Here is a 20887-nt window from a genome sequence, read left to right as displayed (position 1 = left end):
AATTTACAATCCATCTCCATTTTTAACAATTCCTCTTTAAACTTATTATACTCCATTGGGTTTTTCAAAGTTTTCAAAATTGTCTCCTTTTCCTTTATGTTAGCAACTTCTTTTCTGTAAACTGCCCTTTTTTCTAAGTACCTCCAGGTAACATTCTACAAAACAAAAAAATATATTAAATACAGAATATTATAAATAAAATTGGTTTCTGAATGAAGTAAAGAAAGGAAAAAAAAACTTACAGCAACTTCAGTTTGAAAAACAAATCTTTTATACTGAAAAACTCCTCTGTCAGTTATTTTACACTCTTCAATGTTGAGCACAGTAGCCCAAGTATCATGAATAGCAGAATTAACCCACTCAGACGGACGAAGGGAACAGAACTTCTCCTTTACCAAAATAAGATCACTCTGTTCAGGATCTTCAGTGGGAAACTGACAGATAACAGTACCTATATCCTTTACGTAAAGACTGTTGTTACGCCTCTTAATTCCCTCATCCTCACCAGTAGGATCTAACTCAAGCTGCTCAAAATAGTGCATAAAAAACAAGTAATCACACATGTATAATTCATGTTCAGTCAATCTTTTTAGATACAATGGCTTGTTTTCTTGCAAATTCCTACACACAATCTTGTCTTTCATCTGAATTGGAATCTTGTGAATAGGTGGTAGAACCCAATCTAAACCACCAGCTGCTGCTACCAATCTCTCCTCCTGCCTTTGCTTTAATTCATGAATTCTATCAACATCAATTAAGTCAATGTGTGTATCATCAATACTAGGAGGAGCAGGAGTTTTATCTATCTGAATAATGTCACCAGTAGCAACATTAGGAGAGTCCAAAGGAATAGAAACAATGGGAATAGGAATAGATTCAACAGCAACAGTTTTATTCCTCAGCAATTCTAAAACAGCACATGCATCCCTAGGCTGAGGTTGTTCTTCCTACAAGAAAAAAAAATATATATATCAAACAAAAGTCTTCTAAACCATGACAATAATAATCTATACTACATAATATAAATCATAATAAAAGTAATTTAATTTCCTGACTATGACAAGTTTATTCCTGACTAACAAAAACTATTTCCTGACAATGACAAGTTAATTCCTGACCAAGGTTAGTTTATTCCTGAATAATACAATCTAATTCCTGACTTCCACAAGTTTATTCCTGACTAACACAATTTAATTCCTGACTACCACAATAATAGTGACTAGTTTATTCCTGATGAACTCAATTTAATTTCTGATTAACTCAACATAATTCCTGATTACAACAAGTTTATTCCTGACTAACTCAATCAAATTCCTAACATAAACAATGTAATTCCTGATATAAGTAATTTAATTCCTGAAAAAGACAATTTTATTCCTGACTTACTCAATCTTATTCTAATTCAATCAGTATTCCTGACTAACACAATTTAATTCCTGACTACCACAATAATAGTGACTAGTTTATTCCTGATGAACTCAATTTAATTTCTGATTAACTCAAAATAATTTCTGAATACAACAAGTTTATTCCTGACTAACTCAATCAAATTCCTAACATAAACAGTGTAATTCCTGATATAAGTAATTTAATTCCTGAAAAAGACAATTTTATTCCTGACTTACTCAATCTTATTCTAATTCAATCAGTATTCGTTAAAAAAATATATAATTTTTGACATAAACCATTACCTGATGACCTTGATAAATAGGTAAAGCAAGTTCCTCTATAGCTTTAGACTGAATAACATCATCAGATTTAGAAAAAACCTGAAAGCATATGAATAATACAAATAAAAATAAATACAATAATATAGAATAATAAACACATTTATTTATATAAAATATGTTAGTTAAATACAATAACTATTAAAATAAATTATTGAGTTAAAATACAAATATTACACCTTAGATGTGCTGTCATCTTCTTTGTTTTTATCATTTTCTTTTTCAGAAGTTTCTTGAACTTCTTCTTTTTCAGTAACTTGTGCATTTTCTTCTTGGGATACTGGTGTATCTTGAGAAGTAGGAGGAGTAGGAGTAATTAAATTAAATCTAGGCAAAGAAGTATCTCCCTTGATAAAACTCCTCCCTTCTTGAACAAGCCTAGCCTGATTCTCATTCATAGCAGATGTATAAAATTCATTGAGTCCTTTGGCTTTCTTTGGTGTTCTTGGAGGTGATGTGGAACTAAATAAACCTTCATTACTAACTGAATGCACCTCTTTTTCTGATGGTGTTGTGCCTTCAGCTAATTCGGGTTCTGCGGTTGTGATTTCAACATCACTTCCTTGAACATTATTCAAACCAAGATCTTCTGCTTCTTTTTCTGGTTCCATAATTCCTTGGTTTGCATCCTCTAAATTCTGCTCTGCATCTTCAATTAGATCTTCTTGCAAACCAAGATCAGAAATAACATCATTCACCTATACAAAATAAAGAATAATATCAGATATATATCTAATATGATTTTAATAAGTATAAAAAAATGATAATAAATATAATCAAACTTACAATTGCATCAGATTTAAGTTTTGTTTTATCAAACTGATCCAAATCAGTAGCTAAAGTTTTAGTCTGCATTGCAGCTTCAACTATTGCATCAATTTTTGCTAAAAATTCAGGATTTGAATAGTAATCATCCTCTCCTTGAGATTGAGATTCTTGTGAATATGATTTTGCTTCATCCTTCAAATCAATAGCAAAGTCTATTTGATTCTCTGATACAATCTTCAAATCTCGACCGAATTTCATCATTTTCTTCTTCACAGGCTAATCAACAAATAAAATAAAAAATAAATAAGTAAAATGTATAAAAGGAACATAATTGTTATTCCTGACTAATAGTTTCTTATTAGTAAAATGTAAAAAAATAACATAATTCTTATTGCTAATAATAGTAATCTAATTTCTGAGAGGGTTTATGTTATTCCTGACTATAGTTTTTTATTTTTGACAAACAACTTAATTTCTGATGAAAGGAATTTAAATCCTGACAAACAGATACTAATCAAAATAAATCAATAAATTTAAGTATAATATTAGATAATGCTAATTTCTGATAGAAAGTATATAATTCCTGATAGTATGGTAGAAAATCCTGGCAATAATAATGTATTGCCAAATTACAACAAAGTAAATAAATCAACAATAAACTTAATATATTAATTTTATTTCCTGACCAAATTTACAATATTCCTGACTGATAGTTTCTTATTACTGACTAATAGTTTCTTATTGCTGACAAATACAACTTAATTTCTGATGAAAAGAATTTAAATCCTAACAAACATATACTATAATCAAAATAAAATATCAGAAAATGCTAATTTCTGATACAAAGTACATAATTCCTGATAATATAATGTTAAATCCTGACAATAATTATACATCATCAAATCAACAACTTTAATATATTAATTTAATTTCCTGACAAAAGTTACCATATTCTTGACTAACAATTTATTATTCCTGATAAAAGTATTCTACTTTCTAACTGAAATTATTAATGTTGAATAGTCTGATAACAGTTTATTATTCATGATAAAAGTATTCTAATTTCTAATAAAAGAGAGCAAATAATAAAAAATCTAAAAATGTAATAAAAGATGGCAGTTTAAACTTACATCGATATCCATATTATCAATTTCAGCATCAGTAGGAAACTCTTTGGGAATCTTGTACATTACATATCTAGCTTTGTCATCTATATCCTTCAATTCAAAGCTAGTTGATTGTACAACCTGATCTTCCTTCTTTTTTTCCTTATTTTGATCCAAATATTCATCTTCATCACTGTCTTCAATCTTAAACTCAATACTGTCAAGCCTTAAAGTTTTAAGAAGAGCCTGTTCAGATTTGCCAGCATATTGTTTTGGTGAAGCAGCAGGGTACAGTCTCACAGTACCATAATCCATATTTTCAACAACAGACTTAATCCTCTGGTTCAAACTTTCACAGGTCCAGTTCGAAATAAACGGCTTGCGATGTAAAGTTGTCCCAAACTCAAACTTTTGTAAAAATGCAATTACAAAAGCAACTAGACAGCCATTTACTTGTTTAGATTTTGTCTTCAACTCCTTCCCTTCCTTTTTTTTTCAAAACAAAGGCTTGAAAATCTGTTATTGACGCACATAAGAAGTCCATAACATAACCAGCCCAGTTGAAAGCCTTAATGAAACGCACATCTTCTAAAGACTTGATGATATTAAAATTAGGAGACTTATCAGCAATTGGAGCCAAAAATGTAGACACAGCAAACATAACAAATAGCTTTTTAAAATCAGCACCACCATCTCTATATCTCTCAAACATCATCTTATAAGTAATAATATTGACATATGTCTTCTTCTTCTTCCTACCCTGAACAACTTTTTCTTCTGTTTTCCTCTTCTTTTGATTCTGTGCTTCAGATTCATTTCCCTGTTCAGAGTCATCCTCTAAATCCAAACCCAAGAACCTCCTCCACTCTATCTTCAAATATTCATCAGGATTGATTGATTTCTTCATTTTAGAAATCTCTTTCACAGGTATATCAGTAAAAGGAATACCCAACACATCAGCAATATCAGAACTATCAATGTGAATTGCATGTTCCTTTTTACCAACAATAAGATTTCTAGCATGAGGATTAAAATGAGTTACTATATAGTTGTACAACTGATGACTGATATTGTCCTGCAAATTCATTTGAAGCAATCCACCAAAACCAATGTCTATAACATCCTTCTTTTGCTCATCACTAAAATCTTCCATAATTGTACAAAGATAACCAGGACCAGATTTAGCACCAATTTCAAGGTCTGAAATATCATCTTCAGTAAGAGCACTGAAAAATAAAAAACATGAATAAGACACACATATTCCTGAAAAAAATTATGTTATTTTCTTAGCATAATTATCTTTTAAAACATTTAATTCCTGACTATTATAAAATTTAAAATATATAATTACTGTATGTAATACTGATATTAAAATTCCCGACTCTAATTATCTATTTCCTGACTAATATTATCTTAAACCTGACTGAGTATTATTATGTGAATATTATTATCCTAAAACTGACTATCCATATCTATTTTCTGACAATAACTATCTAATTCCTGACTAATATATGTTAATTCCTGAGTGTTATAAATTTTAAAACATTTAATTACTCTATATAAATACTGATATTACAATTCCTGAGCATAATTATCTATTTTCTGACTAATATTATCTTTAAACCTGACTGAGTTATAATAGATGTGAATATTATTATTTGTAAACTGACTATCCATATCTATTTGCTGACAAGAACTATCTAATTCCTGACTAATGTTATAAATATTAAAACATTTAATTACTCTATTTAAATATTGATATTATTATTCCTGACTATTATTATCTATATTCTAACTAGTATTATCTTAAAACTGATTAAGTTATATTACATATGAATATTTTTATCCTAAAACTGACAATCCATATCTATTTTCTGTTAATAATTATCTAATTCCTGACTAATATATGCTAATTACTGAATAATGTTATAAATCGTAAAAATTTAATTACTCTATTTAAATATTGAAATTATTATTCCTGAATATTATTATCTATTTTCTGACAAATATTATCTAAAACCCGACGAGTTATAATGTATCTAAATATTATTATTTTTAAACTGACTATCCATATCTATTTTCTGACAAAAACTATCTAATTCCTGACTAACATAATGTAATTCATGGGTATAATAAATTGTCAAATATTTAATTACTGCAAATTTTATTGGTATAACAACTCCTGACTATTATAATCTATTTCCTGACTAATTTTATCTTAAACCTGGCTGTGTTAATTTTATTTCTGAATAATATATCATAATACCTGATCTATAAAATCTAATTCCTGATATGCTAATTCCTGAGTAAGATAAATTTGAATACAGACAACAACAACTTAATTTCTGATGAAAAACATCTAAATACTGAAAAACATATACTATTAGCAAAATAAAATAATACAATTAAAGATAATATAATAAAATGCTTATTTCTGATATAAATAATATAATTCCTGACTATATAATAGTCAATCCTCAAAATAATCAAAATTATAACTAATGTAATTACATCAAAAATAACAAAATCCTACACAAGAATATTCAAAGTAAAAACAACAATTTACATTTCATCGAACACCTGGCGTGCATCTGAATATACAAAACAATATTTTTCCGAATTTAAAAGAATTTATTTCGAATATCACACCTCACAGATCGACTTCTTTTAGAACCTTGTTTAGGACCACGCTTCTTAGAATGCTGTGAATCATCCCTACAAAACAAGAACAAGAATAAAAAAAAAATTACTGACAATTGTTTTCATAAAAAAACGAATAAGCAAATAATAACTAAAAAATTTATTAACCTTTCTGGCATTTCAACTATCTTCGGAGGCTGTTTTGATGATCGTTTAGTTCGTTTCATATAAACTTTTAAAGGAGAATCATCAGTAGGAGGAAGGCCAGCCATTAATGTAGGTGAGGAAGACGGAAATTAGGGTTTATGTAAAAAAAATGAAAATTAAGTACATGCAAATATAAGCTAGAAAATGAAGAAGTGATGCGAAATTTTAGGGAAAATGTAGTTAAGTTGAGAGTAATGGAGTGTAACTGCAGAAAACGTGGGGAAGAAGAAGGAGGAGAAAGGCGGAACGTTGGAAGACGTTTTTTTTTTTAAAAAAAAAAATCAAAAAATGATTGATAATTAATAGTCGGGCCGCGCGCGGGCCGGACTATTAAAAGACGGGCCGCGCGTACGTGGGCCTGTAAGTAGAACGGACTCACATGAGTCCGTTCTACACAATATTTTTCGATAATTTAATAACTCATTTTCACTAAGAGATGGGAAAGAGTGGGGTTATTATCATTCAATGGTAGTAAAAGTATATACACTAAATTGTGAATTTTAATCAATAAATAAACAACTTTAGAGGAAAAAATATAAATACTCTCTTGTAGTAAATCATTATATGTCGTAAATCATATTAGTATTTTCTATTATAGTCATAAATGTTTGTGTGAAAAGTTAAATCAAATCTTTTACATTTAAAGTAATTATTCTTGTTATTAACATATATATAAGAAATTATTTTCGTATAAGATTTTATTCTATCATTGATTTTTTTCTTTCAAAAAAAAAAAAATATTAAGGACACACCAGGAGATAACACGTGATATTACGGGTGTATCTTTTAGTATATAATATATATATATAGTTATATTGATGATTCTATAAAATCTTGGGATTAAGGGGTGTGATGAACATGTTTTAGATCTTCATTGTTCGAGAATAAGTTTTTTGCTTGATGTTTGGGCTATGTTGTCTCACTTTTTTTTTTTTTCAAATCATATGTTTAATCTCTTCACTTCTATTTGTAATTTGTCGTGTCCTTGTGTTTCATTTCAACTGTTTAATCTCTTCAGTTCTATTTGTAATTTGTCGTGTCTTTGTGTTTCATTTCAACTAAATGGAATTACATGAAGCCACAATATAGTATGTAAGGTTTTTTTAAAATTTTTTATTTTTTTTTTATTTTTTTTTTGGGTATGGAAAGAGATGATATTCTGTTAGATAACAAAAATGAGGTTTCCTTCAACAACCTAAACGACTTGCAACATATTCCACTCAATTTGGAAATCCAGCCAAGAATTGACTATTAAAAGGCATAACTTAAGAAATCTGCCGAGACCAAAAAAATAAAAATTTTAAAAAAACAAAAAATAAATAAATAAAAAAGGCAAGGATTAAAGTCACTTTTATGGCAATGGTTGAAGTGTGGAACCATATTTTGTACGAGGGGTACCGAGACAAAATGTTTTAGATCATAATGTAACAGTCTTTGAAATGCATACAAACAAAAAGAAAAAAAAAAAAAAATTGCAGAAAACCATTATAATTAAAAAATATTTGCTATTACCATGAAAAGCTTTGCTCTTACGCATGTCTGATAATATTAGCACCTACACCAGCACTTAAACTCTATTTGTACTTTGTATTGCTTCCATTTTATCCAAAATTTTATTGTAATGATTTTCGCCATCATCCAAGAAGATGTAATAAAGTTCTTTGGACTTCACTGTAATAGTGTCATGTACTGCTATGTTGCATTCTCTGAATTTGATATAGATCTTGTTGTGTACTCTGCAACGAGTTTAGCAAACGACGATGACTTGTTTTCTAGCAACTTCATTGGTGAATTGCATTCCTCTACAAGTCCATGGCTTAGAAGCACCACCATATCACTATCGATAACTGATGTAATCCGGTGAGCTATGATTATTACCGTCGAATCTGAGAAATGTTCTCTTAGTGTTTGCTGAATCAAGTTGTCTGTTGCTGTGTCGACTGATGCAGTTGCTTCGTCTAGAATCAATACTTTGCTTCTCTTAAGTAGCACGCGGCCTAAACAAACAAGCTGCCTCTGCCCCATACTCCAATTCTCACCATTCTCGGTAACTGAAAGTTTGATAAAGAATCCAAATAAGTTGAAAGCCTAAAAATAGGACCAAAATCAACAAAAAATCAGAGTAAATGAAGTAACAAACAAACCTATTGAATCGAGTTTTCCTTCTTTCTTTCTAACTTCGTCTCCAAGTTGGCATTTATCAAGAGCCTGAAAACATTAGAAAGTGTTTTTTTTAGGGAGGAATGGAAAAGGGTATTTGTAGAGCGCAAAGTTATGTACCAAAATGTAAGACTTACATCCCAAATCTGTTCATCAGAGTATTCTTCAAGAGGATCCAGGTTGCTTCGGACAGTTCCTTCAAACATGGTGGGATCTTGTGGGATTATACTTAATCTAGTCCGTAGATCATGCAGTCCAATGGAAGATATGTTGATACCATCTAACATGATCTGCCCAGCTGCAGGTTCAACGATGCGGAAAAGTGCCTGTATGAGGGTTGATTTACCACTTCCTGTCCTCCCTACAATGCCAGTCTTCTTCCCTCCATAAAACGTACAAGTAATTCCTCGTAACACAAGTGGCATGTGTGGAGCATAACGAATCTGTAGATTTCCACAACATTATAACTAGCATGCACTTAATTCCTTTTATATTGTTGCCTAATTTATGAAGTAATAAGAGTGAAATGAAACTAAAATCACCTGAAGGTCTTGAACATTGACCTCTCCAAAAGACGGCCAAGATGAGTCTGGCCTATTTTCTTCTATAACAAGTGGAGGTTCGCTTGGGATACAAGTATACTGAAAGATCCTCTCAACTGAGATGATTTTGTTCTCCATATTACACAAATTCCATATCAGCCAGCCTTGTAGCATGTTCAGATTAAGCCCATATGTCACAGATAAACCAGCGATTCCTTCATACATGAAGTATTAAATGTTAGAATGTTTATGTTGTAGGCAGGTTGGAAATAAGATATAAAGTACGGATATAAATGGGGCTTACATACCAGGATCAATTAATCCTACAGGAATGGAGATCAAAAAAATCAAAGAGGCGGCAAATGTGATTGAAGATAACATGTCCAAGCGAAAGCAAAGCCATTCCATTGCAGCAGCACTGTAAAATTTTGGTCTTGAGTATCCATTTACTAGCGGTATGCTTGTAGCACAGAACCTAGATTCTTGATCAAAGCTCCGAATAGTTGTTGCTCCAGATATAGTCTCGGCAAAATGTTGTATCACTGGAGCTTTAGTTACCCCAACCAATCGACAAAGTTCTCGTGCTGAGGGTATGTAATATTGCTGCAAAATAATAAAAATTTAGATTTAAAGTAATGGGAGTAACAGAAGATCTCGTGTATATTTTTTGATTGGCACACTAATAAGCCTTTTCTTGATTCGATGATGGTTCCTTAAGTGCAGCAAGAAACAACTACAGATTTCAGGAAGGAGATCTAAGCAGTTATAAAATGGCTTTGGCAAGCAATAAGCCATCTAATTGAGTAATGGTAGACTACAGAAAGCTACTGCAGGTTCAACAACACAAAATTTGTTCATTAACAGTCTAAACTTGTGATGAGTGTCATATTTTGCAATGCATACATACAATTCTTACTAAGAGATATGATCACTTAATAACAGGGTAATGGAAAGACAGAATTTGGGTGTAGCAACTGGCTAAGAGATTTAAATGCATGGATTGTTATGAAATACATGTCTCCGTTTCGAAATGTCAGAAACTTAGAATACTCAGGCAAAGCCTCTTCTTGACCAGCAAACTGTTCCTTCCAGTCCCAAAATTATCTCTTTTAAACAAAAATTTCTTTATAATTGGTAAGAACACAAAAAACATATATTTTTTCACACATTTACCATTTTTTTTTCTGAATTTTTGTATATTTCTTTCCTAATTGATAATTTACTTCCCATTTCCAAGCAATCACACCTGCTGCGTGGCATAAATGTGCCATCTGATGACTTCTCAATTTCCTTAATAATAATCTGATACCAATAAACAGCATGATGTTTCAAAGATGACCTCATTTAACTAAATAACAACCAAACGAAATATTGTCCATTTGGAGTCATTATGTTGAGGTAATGGAATAAAAATATCAACAACACTGAAGCTAATTTATAGAAGAACACATAGATAAATAAAGAGAATAGCTAGTCGACATTGGGCTACACTAGATGGCAAGCCACAATTTTGAATTTTGATACAAGCTCCTGAAAAGCTTGTACAGAAATTTTCAATGAAGTATAATGACAAGAGTCTGAAGCTCATCAAATTTACCTGATACCATAAAGAGACTGCAATAACAGGGATGAAAATCACGAAAACTTGCCATGCAACTTGTGACATCACCACAATAATTCCCAGAAGTTGTATGAATGAGAATGCAAAAGAACCAATTTGAGATGGAATGTTCAGATCTACAGCACTTTGATCTGTAGATGCCTGAAACAAGAAATGAAAATATGTTCAATGAATTACGTCAAATCAACTCTAATTACAGCAGACAATTTAAGATACTTATCATGTTCATTATTCAGAGATGTCACAAAATAATTTACCACCTTCCTATTCTTCTTATACCATCAATTATCAGAAAAATCTCAAAATTGAATGCAAAACAAAGAAGCAAGGGATGTGTATGTACCCGATTCAAAATCCGCCCACTTGGGGTAGCATCAAAAAATGACATGGGGGCACGGAATATGCACGAGTGCATCTTACTGAATAGAGAAGTAGCTGTCTTGTACGCAACAGTATAAAGGAGACTTGCCCTTGCTAGGATACAAAAGGAGCTTCCAATGGCCAAAGCAACATAGACAAGTATTAAAGTTTTCGCATTGACTGTAGGTTCAGCATCAGAGGAGACAGGAGTTGCCCAAGCCATCCAATAATTGCTTAAAATTTGAAGAGTCTGGAAAAGTATTTGAGCTAACAATATCAAGGGTACCAAAGCTCCTGCATATGCTGTGGTGAGATAGTTCCAATAGACTGAGAGTCCCACTCTACCTTTCTCTCTTTCTTCATCTTGAACAAGTTGTGCCTTGAGCCCTGACATATCTTCATTTTTTTCAATCTTATTGCTCTCCTCTAAGGCTTTCTGATCACTACATTCTTCATCAACTTTCGGCTTTGTAACTCCAGGCTCAACCGAATCAAGTGTAGATAAGGCTTGTTCGTGTGCTCCTACAAGTTCCATGAAGTCTGTTCCTGAAGCAAGAATATCATTGTACTTTCCTGCTTGCAATATACTCCCTTCTTTCATGACCTTTCAATGATATGTGAGTTAGAGAGTAATCAGAAGTTGATTTAAAATACATTGACTGCAATTGGAGGAAGAAGAAAATTTCTGAAGTTCTCTCACCAAAATTAAATCTGCAGCAGGCAAGAACTCAACTTGGTGTGTTACATATATCACAGTCTTGGATTTTAAAAGGCCAAGCAGACATTCCTGCAAGTACATCCATGCAAACACACACAAATTGTGTAAAACAAATATTTAAGAATAATGTGAATATCACCGCTATTTGTACAACAAAATGGAAACAAAATTGAATGCAATCTATGTAAAAGGAAAAGGTTAATACCTTGAAGAGATGACTACCAGTGTGAGCATCAACAGCACTAAAAGGATCATCAAATAGATATATGTCAGCATCTTGGTATAAAGCACGAGCAAGTTGTATTCTCTGCTTCTGACCACCACTCAAATTGATACCCCTCTCACCAATTATTGTCTGATCCCCAAAAGACAAGATTTCAAGATCCTTCTTCAAGGAACATGCCTCTAATACCCTGTCATACTTTTCATGATCCATTTTCTGGCCAAATAATATATTATCGACTATCTTGCCACTCTGAATCCAAGGGGATTGTGGGACATAAGCCTTGGATCCACTCAATCTTAAACCTCCAGAGATCTTTGAAACTTCTCCTAAAATGCAAGAAAGTAGAGTAGACTTTCCAGAACCAACTGTACCGCAAACTGCAACCCTCATACCATGTTTAACTCTAAGATTGATGTTTTTTAATGTAGGGCTTGGGGCCAATGGATCCCAGCTAAAATTTCCTTCATTTATCTCAACAGAAACTTCAGAAGTAGCTCTAGGAATTTTCTCAATAGTATCGGGTTCTAAGTCATCAAGACAAAGGAAAGAGGCAATTCTATCAAGGGAAACTTTTGTTTGTATGATCATAGAGATTGTGTCTGGCAGATTGTAAATGGGTTCCTGAAGAATCCTAAACGTTGCAAGTGCAGTTAAAACCTTACCAGATTCAAGAGGGATACCCATGATCATACATGTCCCAAAAGTAATAACAGACACAAATGTTGGAGCACCCCAGAAAACAAAAACTGTTGCAGCTGAAATACTAAAAAATTTCCTCAACCAAACATTTTCATTATTTCTTAGGTCAACAATCTTAGACAAGAATTTCATTTCCCATGCTTGAAGCTTCAGAATTCTCATGTTCTTCAATATCTCAGATGTTGCCTTCATTCTCTTATCCTTGGCTTCCATTAGCTTTTCCTGATACTTCTCAAGCAAAGTTGACAAAGGATAATTGGCCAACATGATGAAAACGGTTGCAGCAAGTGCAGCAAGTGATGCCAACCCTAGACTTTTATACAAGATCAACAAGGCCAATGCAACTTGCAATATGACCATCCATGGATCATGCATGTACCAACTAAAATTACCAATTCTCTCTGCATCTACAGACATGAAATTGATCATTTCCCCACTTGTATGACCTTGCTTCGATCGACAAGAGAGGGTCAATGCCTTATTATAGATACTCTCTATAAGCACAGCTTTTGCCCTAATCCCAACTACTTGAAGTCTAAAGAACCAATGCCTTTGAGAAAGGCATTCCACAACCTTCGCGAAGAAGAATGCAGAAACTAGTACATAGCCTTGGTTTTTGTATTCCCTTCTCCCATTGAGGTATTGGACGAAGGTATCAATAAGGTACGGACCAACATAAGACGCTAATGTATTAATGAGGCAAAGGAAAGCCGTCAAAACAATATCAACCCATGATGTTAAGATCAAAGATTTCACAAGCATCATAGTTGTCACCTTCTTATCACTACCATCTCTAAGAGACTCCATACAATTTCTAAAAATCATATGGGATTCACTAACATCATCTTTACCCGAAAGGGAAGGAACATCCTCAAGGTCCAAAGTTTTATTATAACCTTTGGAGATTAAAGAGCCTACCCAAGTAAAAGTTAGGTTACTAAACAACCCAGCATTCAAATAAGGACTAATTGTTTCACTCCCTTCGCTCTTACTTGAATCAACCCTACCATTACCATTCAAAAAAGGCTCTTGAAGATTACTCTCCTCACTAGTAAACCTCCCAAAAACCCCAACACAACAAAGAAAAAATCCTGATATAACATATACTACATTACATACCAAAACTTGAATTGGCAAACTTTGATTTCCCTTAAACTGGATTATGTCTACAATAAGGCAATAACAAGAAATAAGAAGGTAAAAACCCCACCAAACCCTCAATAGAACAGGAAGTTTTACACCATTAAAGCGGTAGCTAAATTGCTTATGCAAGTAAATAGAAACTAACAACCAAACAAACACCTTCAATGCTAAATCCAAAAGGGTAGCTAGTTTTTCATCTGACCAGTCATTTCTATACCAATAAAAGCAATTTAAGCAAAATAATGCTACATTAAATAAAGAAAGAGCCAAAGAAGGGAAGAAAACAGGTTTATAATACCAAAAGTTTCTATCTTTGGAGTGTTCATCGCCACTTCTTCGGAATGATTTGTAAACCCATGAAAGAATTAGACCAAATAATAGGATTAAATGTAAAAAAACAGAGGAATCTCGCAAAAAGATTGGACTTTGAAGAAAATTAAGAGATGGGTCTTCGAAAGAAGAGAGAAAATATGAGATTGGTGAAATACCCATGTTCAATTCAACGGTTAATTCTTCTTCAAAGAATAAATTATAGAAATAGAGAGGTTAAATAAATGGGGTTTTGTAAGTTTGTTATAGAGAGTGGAGGAGAGAGAGCTTGAAAGATGGAATTTATAGTGTTTTGGAAAGAGGAGGAAAGAGCGGGCTATTGGAAAAACAGTCAACGAGAAAACGGGTCACACTGTCACAGAGTCCTTGTTAATTATTGCTAGGGTACCAGAAAATATGGACACCTAAAACAAATTTGAACAAAAAAAATTATGTACAAAAATAACTTCTACGAAAAATGATTCAATTTGAGAGTGAGGAATATCTCAAGTGGTTAGAACTTTTCCCCTTTCCTCCCGATTTCAAAAAATTCTGGAATTGAATCTCACACCCCGCCCTTGTGACTCTCTAAACACCAAAAAAATAAAAAATAAAAAAAATAAAAAAAAATCAATTTGATAGGGCAAACTCCTTTTACCTCAATTTTTTTACATTTTTACTCAATATATCTTTATAGGTTTTTTGTATACTCACCCACTTTTTTTACATTGTCTCTCTTTTACTTTAACCACATACATTTTTTGTAAACCCACATACATTGTCCCCTAAAAAAAACCACATACATTTTTGTAAATATTCTAAACCCTAAACTTTGATAATATTTCAATATCAATACTTAACCTACTTCTATATCAAAATATCACAAAGATATATTATTTTTGTTTTCTAAATAATATCATAAGGTATATAGAAAATATATCATAATAGTATGTTTTCCTATATTCCTAACAATTTTCAATCATATTTTCACTTATTGTAAATATTAAGATTAAATGAAAACAGAGCTAATTCATTCGTTGATATCATATGTTAAGTTTGGCTAGGTAGTCACAATCACAATCATATCACAAATAAAGTCATTGTATATATGATTTACACTACCACTTGATTAAGAAGTCATATTATAGAAAAGTATTTGCCTCAAATGAGTCCAACTTTCCTCATTCACAAATTAAAAAAACTTAAAACGCTTTAACTTTACTTGGGGATCAAGGATATAGTGTACGTAGCAAAGTCATGCATGAAGTTGGACCATTCAAAAAGATATCTTTATTTATGGAATCTGCCAAGATACAGCGGCCTAGTAGAGCAATACTCGACGAAAATTCCTACTTTCACGAGATTTAAAATAAAATTCTAACAAGTGTTCATCAATTTAATTAAAGCTTTAAGTAGTGACAAAAAAACAAAGTAAAAAAAAAAAAAATGATGATGACCCCTCCTATAAAATGACAATGTACTTGACTTTAGTATTTTTCGTGACATGATAAAGGAAAAAAAAAAAAAAAAAAAAAAAAAAAAAAGTATGCAATTTATCAAGATCAGGTAAAAAAGAATTTTGATATTTGTGGATGAGAAAAAAAATGTAATTTCAAATGCAATAACTATTCACACAATTTGATATAAATGATGACCTAGGAGATATATAATTTTTGTCCATTTTGTTAAGATACCATCAAATCACACTCTCAATTTGTAGATCTATTTTAAGTATGTCTGAAATTACTTATATAGTACGAGTACTGAATTTCAATAAGCTTTGTTAAATGCACTTTGACTTTGATTTGATATAGCATGACACATCAATTATAATTCACAAGACCATTTGTAAATTGCACAACATACCACTGATACTAGTCTATGGCATATGATAGATTGATAACACAATTTCTACCCATGATAGATTGATAGTATGCGCACAATTTCTGGAAAGTGATTTTGGCACACCACTAAGGATCTGTTCTGATTTACTGAGCTGAGCTGAACTAATTGGAGCTGAGCTGAATTGAATTGTGTATGAGAGAAGGAAATTAGGAACTAAACTGAACTCATTGGAGCTTAGCTGAACTGAAATTAAGCTGAATAGAACAAGCCGTAATTGATTTTGACACACCCTTATATGAGAATAACATAGATAATTGTACTCTCACATAAGGGTGTGCCAAAATCAATTTTGGTGTGCCAAAATCATTTCCCACAATTTCTACAGAAGATAACTGAATTTAATAGATAAAGATATATGATTAAAAAAAAGATAAATGATTATGAAAGGTAATTAATTTCCAGCAAAAAGTTTTAAGATATACCCTATTTCACCACAATTACTACAAAATTTTCCTCCACCCTGAGGGCTCAAAAAGAGATTATAAATAGCAACATAAGGTCATGTAATTTAGTCACTAAAGCCTTCACTTAGATCAGCATCGCTTATACCACTAAAATCTTCCGGTTCTTTACTCTCTTCATCTGTGTCCATTGCATCTTCTTCAGATTCTTCTTCTTCGCTTTCATCCTTGTCCTCGTAAATGACAGGAGGACCAGAGTCATACTCGTCAACTCCTTCATCGGCAACCTAATACGATAAGGAAAAAATAATGAGCTTGCATACCTATATATACATTCTATTAACAACTCATTGGCCGAGAAAAAACTTACCCCAGCATATAGGAGGTCCAAACTGCTAGCCAATTGGAGTGAGTGATTAAAATTTGCAACTCTAGATTCTATGAGCTGTCAAGAACCAAGAACAAGGTCAGCAACCCAAAACCAAGACAGCTTTTCACTTCCAACTATAAAAATGGACAAGAAGCATACACTGACACCCCTAACTGCCCTGAGCAGATACAAATGACTTCAATTATTTTCTATTAAATCGCTTCTTATTCTGGATACTATAGTATGCTTTAACTTTACATGAGAATACATTGTACTTCCTTATGTTACATAACAAAGTAAATTACACATAATATAATTTTAATGTAACATACATGAAGTAGGTATAGATAGCCATTAAATTCGACTTCAATTTATGTGAAATGTAAGATAGGAACCTTTACCTGGTATAACGAATTAAGAGCAGCTAATGAAGACTCTTGGGACATTATCCTGCTAGAATGCTGGAGAAGTAAACTCCTTAGCCAAGGAAGAGCGCATACCAAAACAGCACCCCTGTCATCACAGATAAATAACATTTTAGACTTGATCTACTCTAGCCAACACCATGATAAAAATTTCCAGGCTTCCAGCCATGTTGAATTGCAATGCATTCAAAAAATTTCAGCAATGAACTGATAGGTCACCATCTTATACAGTGACCATAGCTTGAAGCTACTTGCAACAAGAAAATATCCACCATAGCTCTTTACAAAGCATATTTGCATCATGACATCACCATCTATAAATCTATAATACTGTTCTGCTAGCTAAACAGTCAGATTACAGAATGTACTTTTCCACTAGAATTCACTGAAGTGAATTGGAGTCATTGAACTGAGCTGCTGGAACAAACATAAGCTGAATTTGGTCTCTCTCTCTCTCTCTCTCTCTCTCTCTCACTCACTCTCTCTCAGGTATAAAAGCCACATAATGTCCCTAATATAAAATCAATTCAGTTTCCTACCAAATTATTCCTAAAAATAGGGATAATTAAGTTTGGACTATGGATACATAATAAAATATTTCACTTTGGCTTTCATTAGAATGGAGAAAACATTTCTGACTTTAGTATTGAAAGCCTTGACAAACAATTTCAATCAGGTTTTCATAATAATGGAGAAAACATTCATGGCTTTAGTATTTAAAGTCTTTGGATGAGCATGTATATTGGTGAATAGTAACTTCCTAACTAAGGCTCTATTCACTTCAACTTGTTAAAATAGTTTCAGCAAAAATAAGTTAGCAAATTCAGAGTATAATTAAACTTCAGCAAGATAAGTTAATTTCAGCTTAAATAAGTTAGATTAAGCAAAGAAAAGTTTTTTATAAAAACTTGATAAAAATTTATAATAAAATTGAACAAAAATAAGCTGAGGAAAACTAAGCCTAATTGTGGCATTTTGCTACTCTTTCTAAAATGCTAATTCATACATGGATTAATGTATGCCTAATCATTTATCTAATATGTTGATTTTGGCATACACTTTATGGACTTCAATGACCATTGCAGCAAATTAATTAAAAAATTACAAAAAGCTTAGTGTAATGTTGAAGCCAACAACTATTCAGCTGAAGTAAAATCAAGGACAGACTGAACCAATATAATTCAGGTGTGCAAGAATTTAGGCGATAATAATAAAATAATAAGAATAAAATTGGAGTAAACAAGTAAATGGGGATAACATGTTTGGAGGAAAAAGTAACCACCCAGGTGAACTCACATGAGGTCCAATGTGAATGGAACAGGAACATCGTGCAGTTAAAGGGAGGATTTTAAAAGATCACAATCTTTGTCATAGTTAACGCACAAGCATATACTTCTCGGAATACCAATCCAATCAAAAGTTTCATATCCCACTCTAAGAAGCCAGCTTATGTAGGTACACTTCAACACTTCAAAACAAGTCCCATATCTCAGAACTTAAGAAATACTTTGTAATAAGCATCAGTAGATATATCTGTCTGCATTGCAAGTCCAGGATACATAAATGTTTTCCAAACAGGGTTTCTAGCATGTCTCGCAGTGGAACAGAGTTGTAATCCAAGCTTCAACATACTCTATGCTAATGGGACTTCCTCACCATTTTCTTTAATTTACAGCATATTAGGCACACATTTTTATTTTATTAACCTCCAGATGAAATGAATAAAGATATTGCACATAGAAAGTTGATTTACCTTGACTGGATAATAGCTAGTAGAGAGTTCAAAAGCTTGAAAATGTCAACTGCATTTAGATGTGAAACAGAGTTCGCAATAACCTGTCAATGAAAACCATTCTGGTTAGAAATCAATTAACGAGTCCAACTTTCTAGCAGAAGTTTAAAGAAAATGAAGAAAGAGAAAATGGGGAAAATTAACCTTATCATCTTGATTGTACAAACAATCTAACAGAAGTGCGCTATCATCAGCATGTAATGCTTGCCTTAACAAAACATGTATGGAGTCTGCACTGGGAGGCTGTGTCTGAGAAGGTTCTGGACTTTCCTGAATTTCAGTGTTATCGTTCTTTTCAATGCCTAAACTAGCAAGTTTGTCAGCCATTGTAGGCTCATTCTCATCGATCTGAATCCCATCTGTGTCTTCTCCTTTATCTGTATCAAGGACAGGTATGATCACTAATTGCAATTTGCAAGCATAGAGCAAAATTATAAACATGAGAATCATAATACAGATTAAGAGTAAACTTGCTCAGACATTTTACCAGAGCTCTAACCCCACTCCTGAATCCTTCAGAGTTCGGACTAATCAAATTCAGTGAAAATTCAGTGAACTTCCAATCACAATTATCATAGGCGTGTTCTACCACTTAGCTAATAGCCCGTCTCCGGCCTCTAATTCAAAATTACACCTAAACAGCCATCCCCAAATCACTCCATAACTAATTAACTATCATCCAATACTTCATCATCCAACTCACCACAAATCAGTTACAATCCTCAACAGCCAATTCCACAAGTGCCAACCCTAAATACCCTTCAACCAAACAAGCATTTCTTTCAAACCCCCAAAACTAAGCTATTATCAAATGACATACACTAAAAATCAAATAACAATAACTAAATATCTCAAATTTAATACATGTAACTACATCAAAAGCTCAAATCAATCAATTAACAAGAAAAAACAAACACCCAAAAAATTAAATATAGTCAAAAAATCATTACCATAAGCTATAATATTTTCAGTAAGTTGAGCATCATCAATTTCAGGTGCCCTTCTCTTTTTACTTGATTTTTTCATAGAACTCTTCTTAGCAGAAGCTTCCATGGCAGAGGACCGTCCTACCTTAAAGGGTTCTGCAACACATTCACAACCAAATTTGACTCAACTATCAAATTAATTTCTCCTCGCTTAAAAACATGAATAGCAAAAAAAATTCTCTTCAATAATTTATCGTAGAAGAACCCTAAATTGAGAATACTGACTATTGAATTTATGATAAACCCTAAATTGTGAAATTGATATTCTGATTATTGAAAACAATATCTTACCTTGGAAGCTGTTTTCAATGGAGGAGGGAAAGCTTAGAAGGCAGTTTAATGGAGAATACAGAGTACGCTCTGCAATGGAGGAGAGAGACTGAGGGAGCAGCGGCGCAGCGTAGACTTAAAAATGAAAACGACGAGCGTGTCTCAGACCTGCACTAGCACAGGGGCACCATTGTAATTTCGCCATGTAGCTATTTTTATTTAGATTGATAAGGACTAAGGACTTAAGGAGACCGGAACTTCTCACAGGTCCTCTCGGCCTAAGCACTTTGAGTGTGGGGGGATGTGATTTCACCATGTAGCTAATACTAAAAGAAAAATTTTTGATTTAACCAGAGAAATACTGTGTGAATCGTGTCTAACTTGATCGACCTAAAAATAGGTATACACCATATTTATAACTGTATTTTTTTAAAGTACAATTTTATTTATTTTTATTTATTTTTTTTTGTAAAAGGAAGTACGAAATATTTTTCAAAAGTTGTATCTATGTT

At 32.4% G+C, this 20887-nt stretch overlaps 2 protein-coding genes across 2 annotated transcripts; both read right to left on the bottom strand.

Moving 5' to 3' along the window:
* Positions 1-7933: 7933 nt before the first annotated feature.
* Positions 7934-14484, bottom strand: LOC145589748 (ABC transporter C family member 3-like). Its single transcript, XM_081646433.1, has 9 exons — positions 12055-14484; positions 11832-11918; positions 11115-11735; positions 10748-10912; positions 9459-9753; positions 9151-9365; positions 8746-9051; positions 8593-8656; positions 7934-8499 (listed from the first exon to the last, which is right to left on the bottom strand). Exons 1-9 carry the CDS (start codon positions 14407-14409, stop codon positions 8141-8143), a joined length of 4467 nt encoding a protein of 1488 aa, XP_081502559.1. The 5' UTR covers positions 14410-14484; the 3' UTR covers positions 7934-8140.
* Positions 14485-16500: 2016 nt separating this feature from the next.
* LOC145588016 (uncharacterized) lies at positions 16501-20511 on the bottom strand. Its single transcript, XM_081644651.1, has 7 exons — positions 20397-20511; positions 20070-20201; positions 19264-19496; positions 19081-19163; positions 17304-17415; positions 16903-16977; positions 16501-16819 (listed from the first exon to the last, which is right to left on the bottom strand). Exons 2-7 carry the CDS (start codon positions 20170-20172, stop codon positions 16640-16642), a joined length of 786 nt encoding a protein of 261 aa, XP_081500777.1. The 5' UTR covers positions 20173-20201; positions 20397-20511; the 3' UTR covers positions 16501-16639.
* Between the last annotated feature and the right edge of the window lie 376 nt (positions 20512-20887).

The sequence above is a fragment of the Chenopodium album genome, chromosome 17 (genome assembly GCF_948465745.1).
Source record: "Chenopodium album chromosome 17, dcCheAlbu1.1, whole genome shotgun sequence".
Classification (NCBI taxonomy): Eukaryota; Viridiplantae; Streptophyta; class Magnoliopsida; order Caryophyllales; family Amaranthaceae; genus Chenopodium; species Chenopodium album.
The sequence above is the reverse complement of the archived record's forward strand: the minus strand, read 5'-3'. Positions and strand labels throughout refer to the sequence as shown.

Excerpts from the sequence above, each read along its gene's own strand:
- LOC145589748 (XM_081646433.1), bottom strand. The coding sequence starts at position 14,409 with ATGGGTATTTCACCAATCTCATATTTTCTCTCTTCTTTCGAAGACCCA. Across the intron at positions 11,919-12,054 it reads CTGGTAGTCATCTCTTCAAG|GAATGTCTGCTTGGCCTTTT; the intron begins GTATTAACCTTT and ends ATGTACTTGCAG. Across the intron at positions 9,366-9,458 it reads TGTAGGATTAATTGATCCTG|GAATCGCTGGTTTATCTGTG; the intron begins GTATGTAAGCCC and ends TCATGTATGAAG.
- LOC145588016 (XM_081644651.1), bottom strand. The coding sequence starts at position 20,172 with ATGGAAGCTTCTGCTAAGAAGAGTTCTATGAAAAAATCAAGTAAAAAG. Across the intron at positions 19,164-19,263 it reads TGTACAATCAAGATGATAAG|GTTATTGCGAACTCTGTTTC; the intron begins GTTAATTTTCCC and ends TTTCATTGACAG. Across the intron at positions 16,820-16,902 it reads TGGACCTCCTATATGCTGGG|GTTGCCGATGAAGGAGTTGA; the intron begins GTAAGTTTTTTC and ends TTATCGTATTAG.